This window comes from Rhodofomes roseus, assembly GCF_022264815.1.
Source record: "Rhodofomes roseus strain CIRM-BRFM 1785 chromosome Unknown C8Q71scaffold_16, whole genome shotgun sequence".
Taxonomy (NCBI): Eukaryota; Fungi; Basidiomycota; class Agaricomycetes; order Polyporales; family Fomitopsidaceae; genus Rhodofomes; species Rhodofomes roseus.
The window spans coordinates 389,915-406,193 of NW_025952972.1; the positions used below are offsets into that span (position 1 = coordinate 389,915).

Here is a 16,279-nt window from a genome sequence, read left to right on the forward strand (position 1 = left end):
TACTCACCAGCAGTCCATGCATAATGATTATGATAATGATGTCGACGCAACTTGATTTTGACTTGACCACACCATCACCAAAACTGAATCCATCTCTGTCTTCGTGAACGACAGCATACTCCTGAAGTCCGCGAGCTCTCCTTGCGACGATGCTCGCATTCCTCTGAGACGGCTCGATCAATACCAACTCGGCACTCCAGCGGTCGGGCTGAAACTTCCGAAACCGCGTCTCTGAGTCGCTGGGATTCACCTCCATGCTGCATCAACATGCACACCTATTCACCCACTCAGTTGAATGAGTCCTCGCTCATCATCGTTCCATGTGTCAGGACAAGCTACAAAGGCTAGTGAAACCCCGATACGACACCTCCTAAAGCTGCCGCCATGCGGCCTGGGAGAGCGGGCCGCGATAAGAGTACCAGGAACTCGACGATGCCCGACTATTTAAGCCCTTGAGCTCAACACCCAGGGCATGCGGTGAGCGAGCACAATGTCGCACGGAGACAAGTACCCTGGCTCACCAGAGAAAACGAGAGAGAACTAGTGAGTGTCGGCGTTCAACCTGGTCCTCGGCCTGCTGACTAGAACCCCGACGATAGTCTACCCAAGCTTTCTACTAAGCCATGGGTCAGGACAGCGCCCACTCCGCGTCTCATCTTGAAGAATGCGAAGGTCGTGGACCCAGCAACGTCGTCCCTACTGCCTGGCTTGCACACAGTAATCACTAAGGACGGCTACATCTCTGCCGTCGTCCCAGACGGCCATGAGCTCAGTCAAGAAGATAAGAGAGTCCCTCCTATCGAAGTCGACCTCGCAGGGAAGTACATATGTCCGTACGTATTGTATGTGGCCTGCTGTTGTTTCAGATTAAAGCGCGCTCACCGTGGCTCAGTGGGTTGGTCGACTGTCATGTGCACATAACCGCGGTCCCTGGGTCGAAATCGTTAGCGGATATGGCCAGAGAGCGGCAAGAGACTGTCTGGTTCCGATCTACGTACGCGCTGCGAGGTCAGTGGATGCCATTCCAGAGAATCCGGGCTCTTCACATCGTCACATCATAATCACATCCGTCCAGAGATGCTCCTACGAGGGTTTACGACTGTGAGAGATACAGGTATGTATGTCCGTCCCGTATCAGGCCCGAATCGTTCTGACTGATTTGACGTAGGTGGTGCCACGAAGGCTCTAGCAGACGCTGTCTCCGAAGGTCTCCTCGTCGGGCCCAGGGTCATTCAATGCGGACGAGGCCTCTCACAGACAGGTATGCGTCTACACATCGGCTCATTGTCACCCACATGCCTCAATACATTTGGGCAGGCGGTCACGGTGACATCGGCAGTACATGCTGTGGAGGCGGACACGGACACATGATCGGCCGCGTCTGCGACGGCGTGCCCGACGTCCTGAAGGCTGTACGCGAAGAACTGAAGGGCGGCGCCGACTTCATCAAGGTTCATTGCGGCGGGGGCGTTGCTTCTCCGACGGTGAGCATACCGCTTTACTCGCTCGTTCAACACTCATGATATCTGCGTTAGGACGCTATCGAGACGGTGCAGTTCACAGCTGAAGAACTGCAAGCGATCACCACGACCTGCAAGCAAATGGGAAACAAATTGAGTGCGTATGAGACTGCCTCTTGTATCGCGCCGAGACACGTGTTGACGTCCTCGCAGCGACAGCCCACGCATACACCGACGCGGCGGTCCTCCACGCCATTCGCAACGGCGTCACCGCAATTGAGCACGGCAACCTTATCAGCGAGAGCACCGCGCGAATGTGAGTCGCACACGACTCTGCGCTCGTAGTGCACGACTGATGCTTCTGTAGGATGGCCGAAAAGGGCATCTTCCTAACACCGACGCTCTCCTGCTACGGCATCATGGTCCGCCCGCCGTTCGAGGACTACCTCCCGCCAGAGGGCAAAGCGAAGAACGAGCAGGTCATGGCAAAAGGCTTGGATGCGTTGAAGGTCGCCGATGAGGCGGGCGTTGTGATCTGCTAGTACGTATGGTCTAGGGACGGGAACGTGGAGTCTTGTCGTTAACTCTTGTGCGACAGTGGCTCCGACCTTCTCAATAACCTCCAGGCATTGCAAACTGAAGAGGTGTGTTATGAAGTGAGGACTGAGATGGATGTATGCGCTTACATATCGTACCAATACTAGTTCACTGTGCGCGCTGCCGCGCTGCCAGCCGCAAAAGTACTGCAGCACGCCACAACGAACGCTGGTACGTCGCCCCCTAGACTTTCCCATACCCAATGTGACCTGACCTCGCCTCGCTCTTAGCAAAACTACTACAAGACCCCAAGCTAGGAACCGTGTCCCCCGGTAGCTACGCCGACATCCTCGTCCTCGACGCAAACCCTCTTGAGGACGTCCGCATCCTCGATTATCCGGAGGACCATTTGCTCGCTGTCATCAAGGGCGGTATCGTCTTCAATAGTAGGGTCAAGGGGCTGCCCGTCCAAGAAGTGTTGTTCTAGCCAAAGGAACTCGCAGAGTACGTCATCAAGTCGTGGTAGGTCGAGATTGGACGTTGAACCTCATCAATTATTTGATGATGTACTTGTCGCATCTTCTACTCAACGAATTGTCAAAGTATGCAGGGAATGCTCTCGACGTGTCACCTGGCACGATGTTGGGACGTGTGTTCCGTATGCAACGCCTTCCAAACTTTTTTGACCGGCGTTGAACGCATGGATGGATCTTCGACCGTGACGTGGATTCGAATCACAGTGATAACACTTTGGCGCAGGAACGTGGATGGCTCAGGAAGGAGTTTGAACATATGCGGATAGAACTACCGTACGACTGTGGCTTAAGGCCTCTGCTTGATGGCCCAAGTTGTGGGTATCCAGTCAGTGAGTGTTCAGCCTGCAGCTCGCATGGGTGCTTCCGGGGCGGGCATCGTGGAGGAAGTCGGCGAGGGTGCCACGAACCTGAAGAAGGGCGACATGGTGTGAGTCGGTCGCTTCAAATCTGAAGCGGAGCGTCACGCTGCATACCTGTGTAGCATGGCTTGTATGGCGTGTACGACCACGCGACTTTCCAACAGTACGCGCTCGGATACGCGGACGCAGTGACAACGAAGGTACTGAGCCCACTTCGCGCCGCCGCGAGCCCTCTCAGATCCCGGAGGCCAAATCTTTCGACTGGGCTGCGATGGTCCCGCTTGGCCTCGCTACTGCGGCGGTTGGCCTCTTCCACCACGACAACCTGTCCGCCAGTGCTAATCTCCTCCCGCCTTGGGAAGATGGAGGACGCGAGAAGTACGCATGAGAGCCGACTCTTCTTGTCATTGGCGGAGGTTCTGTCGGGCAATACGGTGTGTGGGCGCACCGTTGGACAGACAGACAATGGAGTCGGTCTGATGATGACTTCTTTTCCAGTCTTACAATTCACCAGTTTGGCGGGCTTCGGTTTCATCGTCACCACGGCCTCTCTGCGCCACGTCCAATACCGGAAGGGCCCAGTAAGCGCCACCTACGTCTTGGAGCAGCCTCTCAGACAGCGCCCTCATCGCTGAAGTCAGGAGGATCACCTCCGCACCTTTCATAGTAGTCTTCGACGCAGTATCCCTAACCGAAACGCAGAATGTCGCGTATGAGATCTTCGCGCCCGGAGGGACGCTAGGCATCGTCCAGATTCCAATATGACGCCGTGAAGAACAAGACACCAGGCAAGTACGCCATATATGTGGCCGGTAACACCGTCATGCCGCAAAATCGGAAACTGGGCGCATATCTGTATGCCAAGCTAACAAATTTGCTGGAGGAAGGGGCAATCAAGGTCAGCGTTGCAAAGCAGCGCGTACGGTGCAACGCTGTACTGACTACTTACCGATAGCCAAACATTGTCGAGGTGCCTCCAAACGGGTTGCATGTTATCATCGATGATCTGGAGAAGCTCAGAAAGGAGGTCCGTTCGATCACCCGCGGAAAACAGCTTGAGATGGTCGGCGAGCCTCCCCTCCCCGGATTCGGGTGACCTTGACTGTCTTGTGAGACGTACTGTACTAGGAAGACAAGCCCACTGCTTCAAATTTACAACCGGCACGGAACGAACCTCAGATTCAGCACAGCCCTCGTTGTGAAACCCCGCTATTGCGCATACATAACTAGCTGGCACTGACAGCATGATGCAGTGTAGTGGTCGGAAGCAAGTAGCGAGCCAGCGCTAACTTCAGTCTGGCTTCAGCAGCCACCGCTGTACATGTGCCGTACTTATGTAACACTTGCCTTGTCTTTTTTTGTCTTATTCTGTCGTGCAAGGTCTGTCTTGCCCAAGTCACCCAAGACTTGTCTAAGCGGCCTTCCTTGTCTTGTGGCCCTTGTCTTGTCCTGTCTTATCCCCGTCTTTTTCATGATGCGTGCCTAGAGCCCTGAGGTACTACGTACCAGTCACTCAACAGTACGGGTAGAGCCTGCATCGCGAGTACTGTGAATTTCGCGTAAAGCTTTGTACGGACTTTATATAGCCCAAAAGACTCGGAATGCCTGAATTATTATGGTGTAGACTATAAAGCTGTGCATGTGCTATATAATAGCGCAATTTAAAGGGCCGTGAAGACAGAAATGTCAACGAAGCTTAACGAGGTGCGCAAGTGAATGCGGGGCGGTTGAAGCGTGTAAATTTACCACTTCGCGACAAGCCGTTTAATTGTATCCACTTTCACAACAGCTCAGAATAGAACACGTATCACACTCGGAGCCATCCGATGCGCGAGCTCACACAGCTTGCAGTAGAGATGGGCAAGATGACATCATGATTCTGGTGAGCAAATCTTATATGCTACCGTGATATAACACAAGGATGACTAAAATACAGAAGGCATACAGCGGTCGCTACTACGGATGCACTGCTACAGCTGGACGGGCGATGCACAGCACCCAGGATACATCGCCGGAACAACAGGCACGCCGACGCCCCCCGGAGAAGATGCAACGCACCTTACATAAGTCAGAAAACGATGCCAGAACACGGCTCTTGCAAATGCAGGCCCCGCGGTTCTTCCGCAGAGGAAGGGATTATCGGACATATTGGAAACATACGTTGATCGTAGCAGAATATGTGCAGCGGCCAATAAGCGAGACGCACGCACCAAGAATGCAGTAGTATAGAACGCCTGAGCAGCATAATTTAAGACGCACCAGACATGCAGCACCGCAATCCAACTTGTCGACAATAAGTTACCAGAGCGCAAGACAAACTTAATACTCACCAATTAGGGTGTGTGCGCGGATACTGGGAGATAGGGAGACGGTGTATTCATGTTTCGATAAGAACGTACCTTTCATCCCTGCCGAGACTGCGTTCACGCGCGCCGCGCACGGCCAAGGTAGTACACGGCACAAGGGAGGAAGGGGGCTCACCGACAGACGGTCTTGACCCGGATAGCCCGCTCTTATATGCAACGATGAGATCTGCGGAACTAGTGGACAGACGGGTCTCCGACTGAGTCGCTCACGACTCCAGAATCGGGCGAGACCTGAACTGTGCCTCTAGTATTTCAGTCTGCTAAGCTAGGCCCCACCGGCGCGATGCAACCAGGCTCTCCAGGCCCGGAGCCATCCTGAGCCAGAACATCAAGCATACTCAGCTGGCGACTAGGATCCGTAGACGACCAGAGTCTGAGTTACACTCACAGTGACCATCTGCGCATAGTAATGTATGCACTGCAGTATATCGACCTCTAGTAGCTGGCGCCGCTGACCCATGAAGATGCTGGTATACTGACATCAGTGAAGGCCCGTCCCGGCGCTTGACTACTAATTGATTAGTATCCGGCGACAGCGTGACTAACGGCAAGGCCATCGCATTGACGCTGTCAAAAGCGCAGGAGAGTCTGAGTGCCGCGGCGCAGTGGGCCGCAAAGACAGATGAGTCGACGAGAGGCTGCGTGTAGTACGACAGGCTCGACTTGGGCTCGACCCGGATCGACGCATACCTAACTAGGAAGGTTGGCGCTTTGAACGACTGCGTCGCGTCACCTGCTAAGTCCGAATACAGCTCAGCTGGCTTGAAAGTTGAGATGCACGCCATTGAGTACTACTGGCAATACGTATGAGGTCTATGTACGAGCCCTGCATTCCGACTCTGTGCTTAACGGCCCTTTATACGTCTGTTGATAAATACACACAGATCATCTGACCTAGTGTAGCTCTATAGCATTTTTACAAAGCCATTATATTCCATTCTATTCTGCCATTATAGCCGCGCCCACTTATGTGGCGCAAAAGGCGATCTTACGAGCGCCCGCGTCTCCCGATGTGTTAGAGCATCCACAAGCCATCTGGATTTGATCTCGAGCACCGCGACTTATAGGACCTCACCTCCCTAACTCCCAACCGTCATCATACCAGCTTGGCCCTGAGGGCGGTGTTGGAAGTTGTAGGTATGCCCTTGTCTTCATCGTACGGGTTTGTGAGGATGCAGCGCTTACTCCGAGGAATGGGTTCGTTCAGCATTGGAGGGCATCCGAGTCACAGTACAATCTCCCCGAAAAGCATGCACAGGTCGTGGCGCAGTGCATCGGTCTTGGGGATATCTTCTGTGTCCTCATCAACATACAATCCTACCAAAGCAACCATCATTGAAGGCGAAGTCGACCAGCAGAGCATTTCCGTGTAGATCGCCTGAAAACGAGCATAGACAAAGGTCCGACAACCTCCGCGTGCACGCTTCTACGGCGGGGAGTCTGGCAATATCGCATTGGCTGTGTCGTCGCTCCGAACGCAAGCAACTTGTTCAAGTCGGGGACCGCAACTGTTCCATCATATATTGACTCGGAATAGTCTCATGCCAAGGCCCTCCACGTGCAGAAGACGTTCCTCAGCGTAACCTCAGCATCTTCAATCCTGCTTGAACATCATGCGCCTCAATTCAGATATTGCCAGTGACGTATAAAGTTCCGCCAGTTCTGCGACACCACACATGCTATGGTTGGCATGGCCGGCGCCCGTATTCGGACAGCCAGCGTCCGAGTCCTAGTCTGTGCTAATGGACTAATTGTAAGTGCCAACGAACTTGTACGCGGGCTGCACGTTGATACCACATTCTACATGCAAAGTACTACCGAGGGCTGTTTTCCTGCATAGCGCTCAAAAAGCGTGTTGTAGTATCTTCCCCCGGCGCCGGAATCGCGCAGCTCGTGCTCGGCACTCCGTATGGCTGCCTGCAGGTAAGTAATATAAATAGGTGCACTGCTGTCCTTCCACATTCAGCGCTCGGCTCCGTGTTGGAATCGTAGTTACGGAACAGGTATGTTGACTCTTCGCTTACCTAAAATGTACTAAGGTTCAGTCTCAGCAGCGTTCGACGCGCACGCTCCTGTCACGACGGGCAATGGCGGATGTTCTGACGAAGAACAAGTTGAGAAATTTGCGAGTAGTCGGTCTCCTGTCACGTTCATGACTCCTAGCCTTTTACGGAAAGTAACGCGAGAACTATCCCTCACGTTTTACACACGTTTTCCCGTCCATAATCGGATTTCCTTTTTTGCTTCAGAAAATGTACAGAAAACGTGTGGAACAGCTCACGTGTTCTCGACGTTTTCTGGCTCGTAGTCGGGCCGGACCCGGGTATCCTGTTCTGGTTCAGAAAACGCGCAGAAAATGCAGGTAAATGGTTTCCTGATCCTGATCTTTTACCGCACGCAATACGCGCGTGAAAGTTAATATATTTTTTGACTCACTCTGGGACTTGAGAGACTGTCGTGCTCACAACGACGGCGTTGTCCCACGCCATGATGGTGGGGGCGTACAGCGAAGGTGTGGCCCCCGTAAGTGGTGGCGGGCACGACGTAACAGCGAAAGCGAGAGGTGTGTGGCGCAGCAACTCAACCGCCTTGGTAAGTTAGTCTAGTCCATGTCCAGCAAGAGCGCCCCAACGCCGTGCAGCATAGATATCCGCTCCGCCCACACCTCCCGTCGTAGCCGTGAGTGGCGAGAGTGCATAGGAGCGTGCCGCGTTGAACCTTGATGTCCTTGCTACTGCGAGAATGCATGAGGAGCAGCTGAGAGCGCCAGGAGCTCCCTCAGCACCTCGCGTCGTATTAGTCGCCATGTGAACGGCGGGAGCATATAGGGAGCAACCGAGAGCACTGGCACCAGGAGCACCACGGCAGCACATAGGGAGCAACCGAGAGCACCAGGAGCACCACGGCGCTGCGCAGCATAGATGTCCGCCAGCACCTCTCGTTGTAGTCACGAGCGGCGAGAGCACTGAGGAGCACCAGGAGCTCCCTCGAGCTTGAGCGCTGAGCGCTGAGTACTGCACGCAGGGGTTACGAGTACCAACACGCACATCAGCTACGCTCAAATTCGTCCTGTTCAAGAGAGGCTGCATAAGAATAATGTGAGTATATAACTGGTGTGCTCTATAGCTACAATCAATGTGCTCTAGGATACAAATGTGCTTCAGGCAGAGTCAGAGGGTTTGAGGATAAAGTCGTAATGGTCGTCAACGATGTGGAGTGACTCCAGCACGTGTGGCTTGAGAGACTGTAACCAAGTCTGGTCGTAGCAATTACGCCACAGGAATGGTGGCGCAATACCTTCTTCAACCCGAGCACCACTTTCGATGCGATGACGAGGAGAGTTCCCGCTGACTGCCCGGATGCCAACCGGCGTCGCCCAATCTTCCCGGTACATCGCATCGAGCGCCCTCAGGAATGTCTTCAGCTCCAGGCTCTGCCAGCGCGCTTCGACGATCCTGTATGCCGGGGGGTGCGTCTTTGCCTGCCCATCAGTCTCATCGCCACTCATGTGTATCGGCCGAAGCTTCTTGAACAAGGCCGTGTGTTGGACTAGCTTGTGCTTCACCACCGTTGCGACCCGGCTATCCCGTAACTGCTTCGTAGTCAGCTATCTGTCATATATATATTGATGTCTCCTTGGGACTCACAGTACGTCGGCGACTAGTGGCGGCTCTACGTTTCTTGACCAGTTCCTCGTCTTCGCGAGTCGAAGGTTTGAGGTGCTCCTTATAGAGCTTTCGGCGATACGACATATTCGTGTCGTAGACCGTGCTGATGACTTGCTGCGTTAGGAGGGTGCGAGGGATGGTCTCATCTTTGTATGACCCCGCATCAACACTGGCAAGGAAGTTGTCGACAAAGACCTTCCTAGCTTCTCCATTGAACGTGCATGATGGTGCCCTCATGAAGTCGACACGGAAGCTTTGAGCGGTACAGACGACGCCTCCGTCGTCATCCAGGTAGTTCTGCATTTCCTCATCTGTGATGGGCGGATGCCTTGCTACCATTTCCGGGACTGCACTCGTCCCAAGTAGAAGGTCTAGGTGCTGGCGAATACATTTCTGTGGTACATAGGGTCAGTGGCTACAATGAAACAACGTGACTTAATGCCTACCTTGAGATACGTAACCTGTGCTTTCATGCTTGTGTCCTTGAGGACAGCGACCTTGTTTGAATGCGTACGACGACGGGGTGGCTTCGCAAAGTGCAGCTCTTGTTCATCATCGGCTTGCTCGTTGTCAGAAATGCGACCTAACTCTTCTTCGACTTCATCCTCATCCTCGTTGTCGTGTCCCTTGCTCGGCTTCGAGTTCATTACTGCCTCCACTTTCTTGAGGCGCCTACTGATCTGTTGCAACTCCGAGCCTACTGTCGAGCTGCCAGACATGAGAACAATTGTACGGGGCTGCAAAATGTCACTCACCGAAGCTGGCGGTTCTCATCGATCAGAGAGTAAAGTAGATTGTTTGTCTTCTCATGCGATTGGAGCAGAAGGACGGCAAACTCAGACGTCATCAAACTCGGAGGTCCCTATAGGCTCCTATTCAGCGACTGTGGAAATTCAACCATATCCATAACCTACTGAGGAGCTGTCTGACGGTCCAGCAGTAGGCAAGGTCGGTGTTGGGACTCGATATTCCTTGGCCTTGCCCTTCGACAATAGTGGACTGCTCAGCGGCGTTGGACCGGTCATGTTGCGGTCCTCAAGCTCCTCGTTGAGGTCTGCGGATGGCAAAGGTGATGGGACTCGCGGATTGGTCGTCTGTGCTGGACTATGCTCCCGGGTGGTCTCAGGGTGTAATACCGCAGTGGGCGCGTGCGTAGCAACAGCAGCGGCCTCAGTGTCTGTCTGCTGAGACAGTAGATGCGGCGACGGTTGTGTTTGACTCGGAGAAGGGGAAGGAACCCCATCATGAGCGGGGCCAGTAGTCGGCGCGTGAGAGGATGGTCGTGTAGAGGGCAGATGTGTAGAATGCGTAGAGAGCGGGCGTGTTGAGAGCGGATGTGTAGAGAGCGGACGGCAGACCGCAGCCTGAGCTGGCACTTGAGACGCCGGCCGAGCGCGTGGATGTTGGATCTCAAGTGAAGGTTGGCGCCCCAGGAGCTGCTCAGCCGACATCCGATGCGGTCGAGCAGGTTGTTCATTTACTTTGAGTGAGGCCTCACGTCGAAGCGCCTGCGCCGCAGTGACTTGATGGGGCCTAGCCACTTGTTCCAGCACAGAGAAAGATGGCTCCTTGCCAATGAGACGAATCTGGTTGGTGGTCAGTGGAGGGGGTGTCGAGGGTGTCTCATGCTACAGGCACATCAGTTACCAGCACATTGAAGTGCTCAGAGTACGCACTTCATTTGACATGTCGATGTCATGATCAACATCGCGCTGGCCCGGTAGAGCGGCAACCTGAGGCGAATGTTCTCGAGCAGGTACACCCATTGCAGACCTCGGTACGTCGGAGTTCATGTTGTTCAACTGTAAGGAAGAAGGGCCCGGGCTGTAGTACTGAGAAGTCGGCGTAGCAGAGGAATCGCGATCTGCAGGCGTCACAGAGCCGGTCCGAAGGGTATCCGCCAGCACCGCGGGAGATGAATAAGCCTGATTCGCTCTTGTGGACGAAGTAGTAGTACCGCCGACAGGAGGCTGGTTAGCAGGACTCGAGGAGGGACCTGCGGAAGAAGGGCGAACTTGATACACGATCGATGATGAGCCCACCGGGGGCAAGTCTGCACGGTTAAAGGAGGGTGTGGAGTTGGACTGGCCGGGTGAGTACGACTGCCTTTGCGCGTACGAATGGTCACGTCCGTTCGAATGGTCAAGCATGTTATGATCAGGCATGTACGAGACATTGGGCGCATACGAGATGTTGGGCGCATACGAGACGTTGGGCGCATACGAGTTGTTGGGCGCATAGAAGTTGCCGGGCGTGTACGGAGGATGCGGGACATGCGACTGGACAGACGCATACGAAGGATGCGGGACATGCGACTGGGCAGGCGCATACGACTGGTCGGGCGCGTACGAAGGATGGGGGACATGCGACTGGGCAGGCACATACGACTGGTCGGGCGCATACGACTGGTCGGGCGCATATGACTGATCAGGCGCATGCGACTGGTCGCGCGCGTATGAAGGGTGTGGGGCATGTGACTGGGCAGGCACATACGACTCGTCGGGCATATACGACTCGTCGCCGGGCGCATACGACTCGTTGGGTGGGTACGATTGGTCCTGGCTGTACGACTGATCAGGATCGTGAGATTGGCCGTTACGCGTGTTCGGCCTGGACATGTACGCCAAGTCTTGAGCGAAAGGTTGGGCTGGCACACGGTTGCGTGTGTGCATTCGACTAGGCACATGTGTACGAGGAACTGGCTGCACAGGAACGGGGGGAGCTCGGAGAGCCACAGGTAGTTGCGACGGGGGAGGACTATGAGACACAACCTGAGTATGTCGCTGTTGACCCCGAGCTGATGAGGCACGAGGATCCCGACTTTGTACACCAGCCTCGGAATGTCCCGTATGTGCATGGTATGCGGCCTGTTCCCCAGGTCAGATACGCTGCTTCGTCAGTGAAGGAACACGAACCGCGTATGGATGTAGGCGAGTCTGCAATGAATGCACTGGTGGTAGTACCCGATGCGGACCTGCCGCATGAGTTGAGTCGCCGGGTGGTATGACATTGGAGTCCCGACTTGCAGGAACGGCATGGCCTATGTTACGACTTGCTTGAGGTGCGATATATCGCGCTTCGGCGCGTCGGGCAGCGTCTAGTTCTGTCTCTCGCAGATAGGTCTGCAAACAATATTAGTAGCGGTCTATGTCAGCCTTGACGCGTACCTTCTGCCGTGCACTCGGCATGAGCTGAAGCGGAGGGGCGTTCTGATGCTGCGTATGCGTGGGTTAGAGCAATGAGATAATAGACCAGTACTACGTAGGCTGTGCTCACTTGTTCCGCGAACCTGCGACTCTTCCCATTGTCAGCGAATGTATGGTAGCCTTCTCCGAGCCCTCGCTTCCGTGCCAGTAGGGTGGAGCGGCCTTCTGAGACGGCGACTTGCGAGGATGGAGTCGTAGCAGAGTGTGAGCCATCAAAGTCAGTCGGGTATTCCATGATGCTGTCCGGCAGCAGCCTGAGGCTCTAAGGAAGCATGAGTGTAGTAGAGTGGGAGGTAGCCACAAACGAGACGCCGATTCGCTTTGTGCCCTTGTCTCGATCGTAGATCTCGGCGCTGAGGTCATCTGACCGTGACGCGTGGTGCATCCCGCTCCCAAGGCATGGGCCGTTGCAATTAATTTGGACGCACCGCCGGCAGTAAGCTGCAGTATGGGCATGATTTCGATTTAACGGTCAAACCCTCAAGACCTCATTGACTCCTGTCTATTGCCGGGAACTGTGTGAGTAATACAAGATGGACGGAGGACGGCGACGGCGGCAGAGAGGTCTTAAGAGGGCAGTTGAAGGTGGTGATGATCGCAAAACAGCCGGTACAGACTGAGTGTACTCGGTAGTACTATGGATCATTGTGTTGTAACCAGTGAGGGCTATCACCGTCAAGACGACAAGGATTGCATGTGCGCCGTCGGCCGGCAGTGGCTAAATGTATTCTCCCTCCTCGTCGTCGTCGGGAGCAGGGACTGATATGAGAATGCTCTAAATCCGTCGTCATTCGTGCACCGTGGCCAGGCGGATGCTAACACGAGTCGTGTGCGGCCGCGCGACCAAAGCTGCGGGAAAGAATCAGCGGGACTGCCGGTGGATGTTAACCAAAGAGATTGTCATGCACCTTGTCTATCAAGGCGATGTCCCGTGAATTCTGACACGGTACAGGCACGTCGACGCACCACCCCAATTATCGGTAATCTCGAGGATGAATACGGCAAACGTGATGTTGGCAGAGTGAATGCTTTCGGCGACGGCAAACGTTTGCATGGGTTCTTCGGCATGGATATCGTACGCGAACGATGAAAGAGGGATGTAGCGATGATTTTTGGCAATAGGGGGTCGTCGATCTGCAGCTACCTGAAGGCTGGGATCTGTACGTAGCAGTTGCTCGAACCGCGCGACGTTGGACTTCCCATCGATGATCCCCCAGAGCGTAACATTCCGTGGGGCAACATGGATGTCAGGGGCAATCTCCTTCGATATGTGTTCCACCGTGACATGCGACGGTAGGATGACCTCGGGGAGGACGATGGCGAGCTGTGCAGGAACTGAGTGAATGTTCCAGCACTTGCCAACTCGCATGTCGTCATCGATCGCAGCATTGGGGGCATCGCACTCCCAATTGAACATGCCCGTGCATCCGGTCGTGAGGTCGGGGGCGATGCGGCCGCCCGCTGCCTTGAGGGCATAATCGCGCTGTCCTCTACCTGCCTGTACATGTGCCTTTATACGCTCCATGACAATGTCTTCGACAGCCTGCCTGAGTGCCGGCGTAAGCAGCGAGCCGGGATCGTGACGTTGAGGACCGCGCAATGATAGAACGTGGAAGATGTGCTGGGAGAAGTCGATGTCGGCTCGAAGCGATAGCTGAAGGAGAATGGCCAGAACTAGGAACACGATCGCGAGGAGGATTGACACGAAAGTGTAGTTTGCTCCGCGTTGAACAGTGCGAGCCTCCGGCTCGGTTTGTTCGGATGCCAGCGAGTTCGTCGGCTCAAACCGAACGACTTTATCTCCTTGGTGTTGGTATGGGATGATGAATACACTACAGATAGCAACAACACATAAGCTCACCCTGTCCTGCCGCGGGCCATGCTGCAGAGTCCTCCCTATATAGGAACCTACGGGAGGCATACGGTGTGTCGTCGTTACGCATGATGAGTGTTTGAAGGGCCACAGAAGCGACGGCCAAGTAAGCCTTCAGCGGCGTGGAGACCAACTATCGGGATAGATCGAGGTCGCCAAGCATCACAGAGAGGGCGCTAAGTATTAGCATCGACCTGTGGACGCAGACTCAGGCTAGTACTTAGACGCGCGGCGATGCGAAGCGCCCATTCATCGCAACGTCACCCTCATCCACAACACAAGAGCCACTCAGAGGATGCCATATGACGGAAATTTCTATCTACATACATCTTGTTCTACCCTCCGCCGCCTGAGTTGGAAGTTCTTTGACTTACTACGGACGCCACGAGCGGCTCGGCAGAGACGTTGAGGATACAGTTCGCGTCGATGTCGAACGTGACCTCGGTTTGAGGAACACCACGGGGCGCCGGAGGGATACCGGAGAGCTCAAACTCGCCGAGCAGATTGTTGTCCTTCGTCCATGCGCGCTCTCCGTCGTAGACCTGGATGAGCACACCAGGCTGGTTGTCAGAATACGTCGAGAAGATCTCCGACTTCTTCGCTTCTTCGTCGGGACCGCCGTGTTCCGCTTGATGCACGCGCGCGATGCGACGCGACGGTAGATGGTGGTCGGCGGACAAGGACCGGGGAGCGCCCGCGCAGTGCTCTGCGCGGGCGCTAACGACTCGCATGCAGTGCGCAATGCGGGCGACGGTGCGTACGGGCGACGCGACGCGGTGAGGGATGCAGTCGGCGGACACGCGCGATGGGTGGGCGCGGCAGCGAGATACGCTCTTCATACATGCTCGTCGGCGGCGCCTGGTTGCGCCCGCGCATCGTCCCCGCGCGGCGCGCCCGCGGCCCTCATCTCCGGCACGGGCGGCAGCGTACCCGTCCAGGTAGCTGTCGTAGATCTCCGTCGTGCGCACCCCGCCCTGCGCGGGCGCGCTCGTCGGGCCGGGCGACTGCATCCCTGGCTTGCGGATGCTCAGCCCGTGCGTCGGGCCCATGCCTGCGCCCCCGCCCATGCGCCCTGCGGACGAGTTGGAGAGGCCGAGCGGCGCGGCGGACGCGGGCGGGTTGTTGAACGGCGAGCCTGCGCGCGGCGTTGGGGCCGAGGCGGGCCCGGTGCGGGGGGGGGAGGGGGGACGGAGACGTCGATGGTCGTTATGGACCGCTGGAGGGGCGGGGCGCGGAATTCGTCGTCCGTCTCTGTGGATCACAACACTGTCAGCTTTGTCGACGGTGAATGAGAGGTGAGACGCACTCGGAGGTGGGATGGGGTTGGTCAAGGTTGCGGAACGAGTGAGCGGGCTGACGGCGTCGGGGGTTAGGCCCAACGACTGCTTCATGCGCGCGACACCCGTGAGCTCTGTGAACGCTTGCGACGCGTCTTCGGCGGCGACGAGTTTCTTGCAGAGGAGACATAGTCAGCCAGGAGGTCCCAAGACGCAGACTCACCGCCTTGCCCATGTAGTCCTTTTTTGCGTTCTTGAGCTTCTTCTCAGCGGGGCGGTAGAGCACGCCGACGGGCTAGCGAGTAACAGGGCGTCAGCGCGAGATGGCAACGGAAGGACAGGTGAACGCACGCGGTGATGGCATGGTCGATGGCATTGTGCTCTGCTGGTGCTCGCGGAAGCCCTCGTCGACCTGGCCGACGTATATTTTGGTGGGGCCCTTGTTAAAAAGGACCTCTGCGGAGTAGAGCTTGAACTTAAGGCCGAGCTGCTCGTAGTTGATGTCGCCGTTGCTGCGGAGGTAGAGGAGGGCGTCGTCAAAGTCGCGGAGGGCGAGGTTGTAGAAACAACCGCGCGCAGACCATGGGCCGCCGCCAGGGGAGGGCTGCCTAGTAGAGCAGCGAGCGCGAGAGTCAAGGTCGTCGACGTGAGGGGAAGGAGGCCGCGCCCAGCCAGCGGCGTGGTTTGTGACCCATGACGTGCGGTCGCAGACGACGCAGCGGGTCACATGCAATCGATGAGCGTGACATGCTCACGACATGCCCGTGACATGATGGTAACCATGCCTCGCGCGTACTCAGTCGTCCTCAAGTCGTCCTCCTCTCGCCGCGCCCTCTACTGTAGACTCTACAGGTACCCTCGCCCTGGTTCGGACCGGCTAGCCAGCTGGACCCCAGGGCGGGGTGTTACATTCACCCCTGGTTTGGACCGGTGAAAACTGGACCCCAGGGGGTCGATCTCCCAGCCACGGCCACGACCGCACCGCGTTGCTTGCGAA

General features: G+C 55.8%; 6 protein-coding genes across 6 annotated transcripts; 2 read left to right on the plus strand and 4 right to left on the minus strand.

Moving 5' to 3' along the window:
* The first annotated feature begins 373 nt into the window (after nt 1-373).
* Nucleotides 374-2,729, plus strand: C8Q71DRAFT_159447 (uncharacterized protein). The gene is made up of 12 exons (XM_047916675.1): nt 374-543; nt 600-833; nt 893-1,008; nt 1,076-1,114; nt 1,169-1,261; nt 1,318-1,484; nt 1,536-1,617; nt 1,674-1,776; nt 1,828-2,001; nt 2,059-2,104; nt 2,165-2,228; nt 2,288-2,729. The coding sequence occupies exons 1-12, from the start codon at nt 491-493 to the stop codon at nt 2,482-2,484; spliced, it is 1,368 nt and encodes a 455-aa protein (XP_047776737.1). The 5' UTR covers nt 374-490; the 3' UTR covers nt 2,485-2,729.
* Nucleotides 2,730-2,886: 157 nt separating this feature from the next.
* C8Q71DRAFT_859755 (uncharacterized protein) lies at nt 2,887-3,988 on the plus strand (the record flags this gene model as incomplete). Its single annotated transcript, XM_047927691.1, has 5 exons — nt 2,887-2,958; nt 3,015-3,092; nt 3,140-3,270; nt 3,646-3,790; nt 3,848-3,988. The coding sequence occupies 5 exons, from the start codon at nt 2,887-2,889 to the stop codon at nt 3,986-3,988; spliced, it is 567 nt and encodes a 188-aa protein (XP_047776738.1).
* Nucleotides 3,989-8,418: 4,430 nt separating this feature from the next.
* On the minus strand, nt 8,419-11,544 carry C8Q71DRAFT_859756 (uncharacterized protein; the record flags this gene model as incomplete). The annotated part of the gene is made up of 6 exons (XM_047927692.1): nt 8,419-8,850; nt 8,906-9,319; nt 9,373-9,634; nt 9,682-9,788; nt 9,841-10,554; nt 10,603-11,544. The coding sequence occupies 6 exons, from the start codon at nt 11,542-11,544 to the stop codon at nt 8,419-8,421; spliced, it is 2,871 nt and encodes a 956-aa protein (XP_047776739.1).
* Nucleotides 11,545-12,575: 1,031 nt separating this feature from the next.
* On the minus strand, nt 12,576-14,508 carry C8Q71DRAFT_771031 (uncharacterized protein). Its single transcript, XM_047924335.1, has 3 exons — nt 13,994-14,508; nt 13,041-13,935; nt 12,576-12,981 (listed from the first exon to the last, which is right to left on the minus strand). The coding sequence occupies exons 1-2, from the start codon at nt 14,073-14,075 to the stop codon at nt 13,049-13,051; spliced, it is 969 nt and encodes a 322-aa protein (XP_047776740.1). The 5' UTR covers nt 14,076-14,508; the 3' UTR covers nt 12,576-12,981; nt 13,041-13,048.
* On the minus strand, nt 14,398-14,604 carry C8Q71DRAFT_681661 (heat shock protein 70kD, peptide-binding domain-containing protein; the record flags this gene model as incomplete). The annotated part of the gene is made up of 1 exon (XM_047919755.1): nt 14,398-14,604. A coding segment is annotated over one exon (207 nt), but the record flags the coding sequence as incomplete, so codon positions are not given.
* Nucleotides 14,605-14,910: 306 nt separating this feature from the next.
* C8Q71DRAFT_687929 (uncharacterized protein) lies at nt 14,911-15,844 on the minus strand (the record flags this gene model as incomplete). The annotated part of the gene is made up of 3 exons (XM_047919824.1): nt 14,911-15,456; nt 15,506-15,577; nt 15,614-15,844. Coding segments are annotated over 3 exons (849 nt in total), but the record flags the coding sequence as incomplete, so codon positions are not given.
* Between the last annotated feature and the right edge of the window lie 435 nt (nt 15,845-16,279).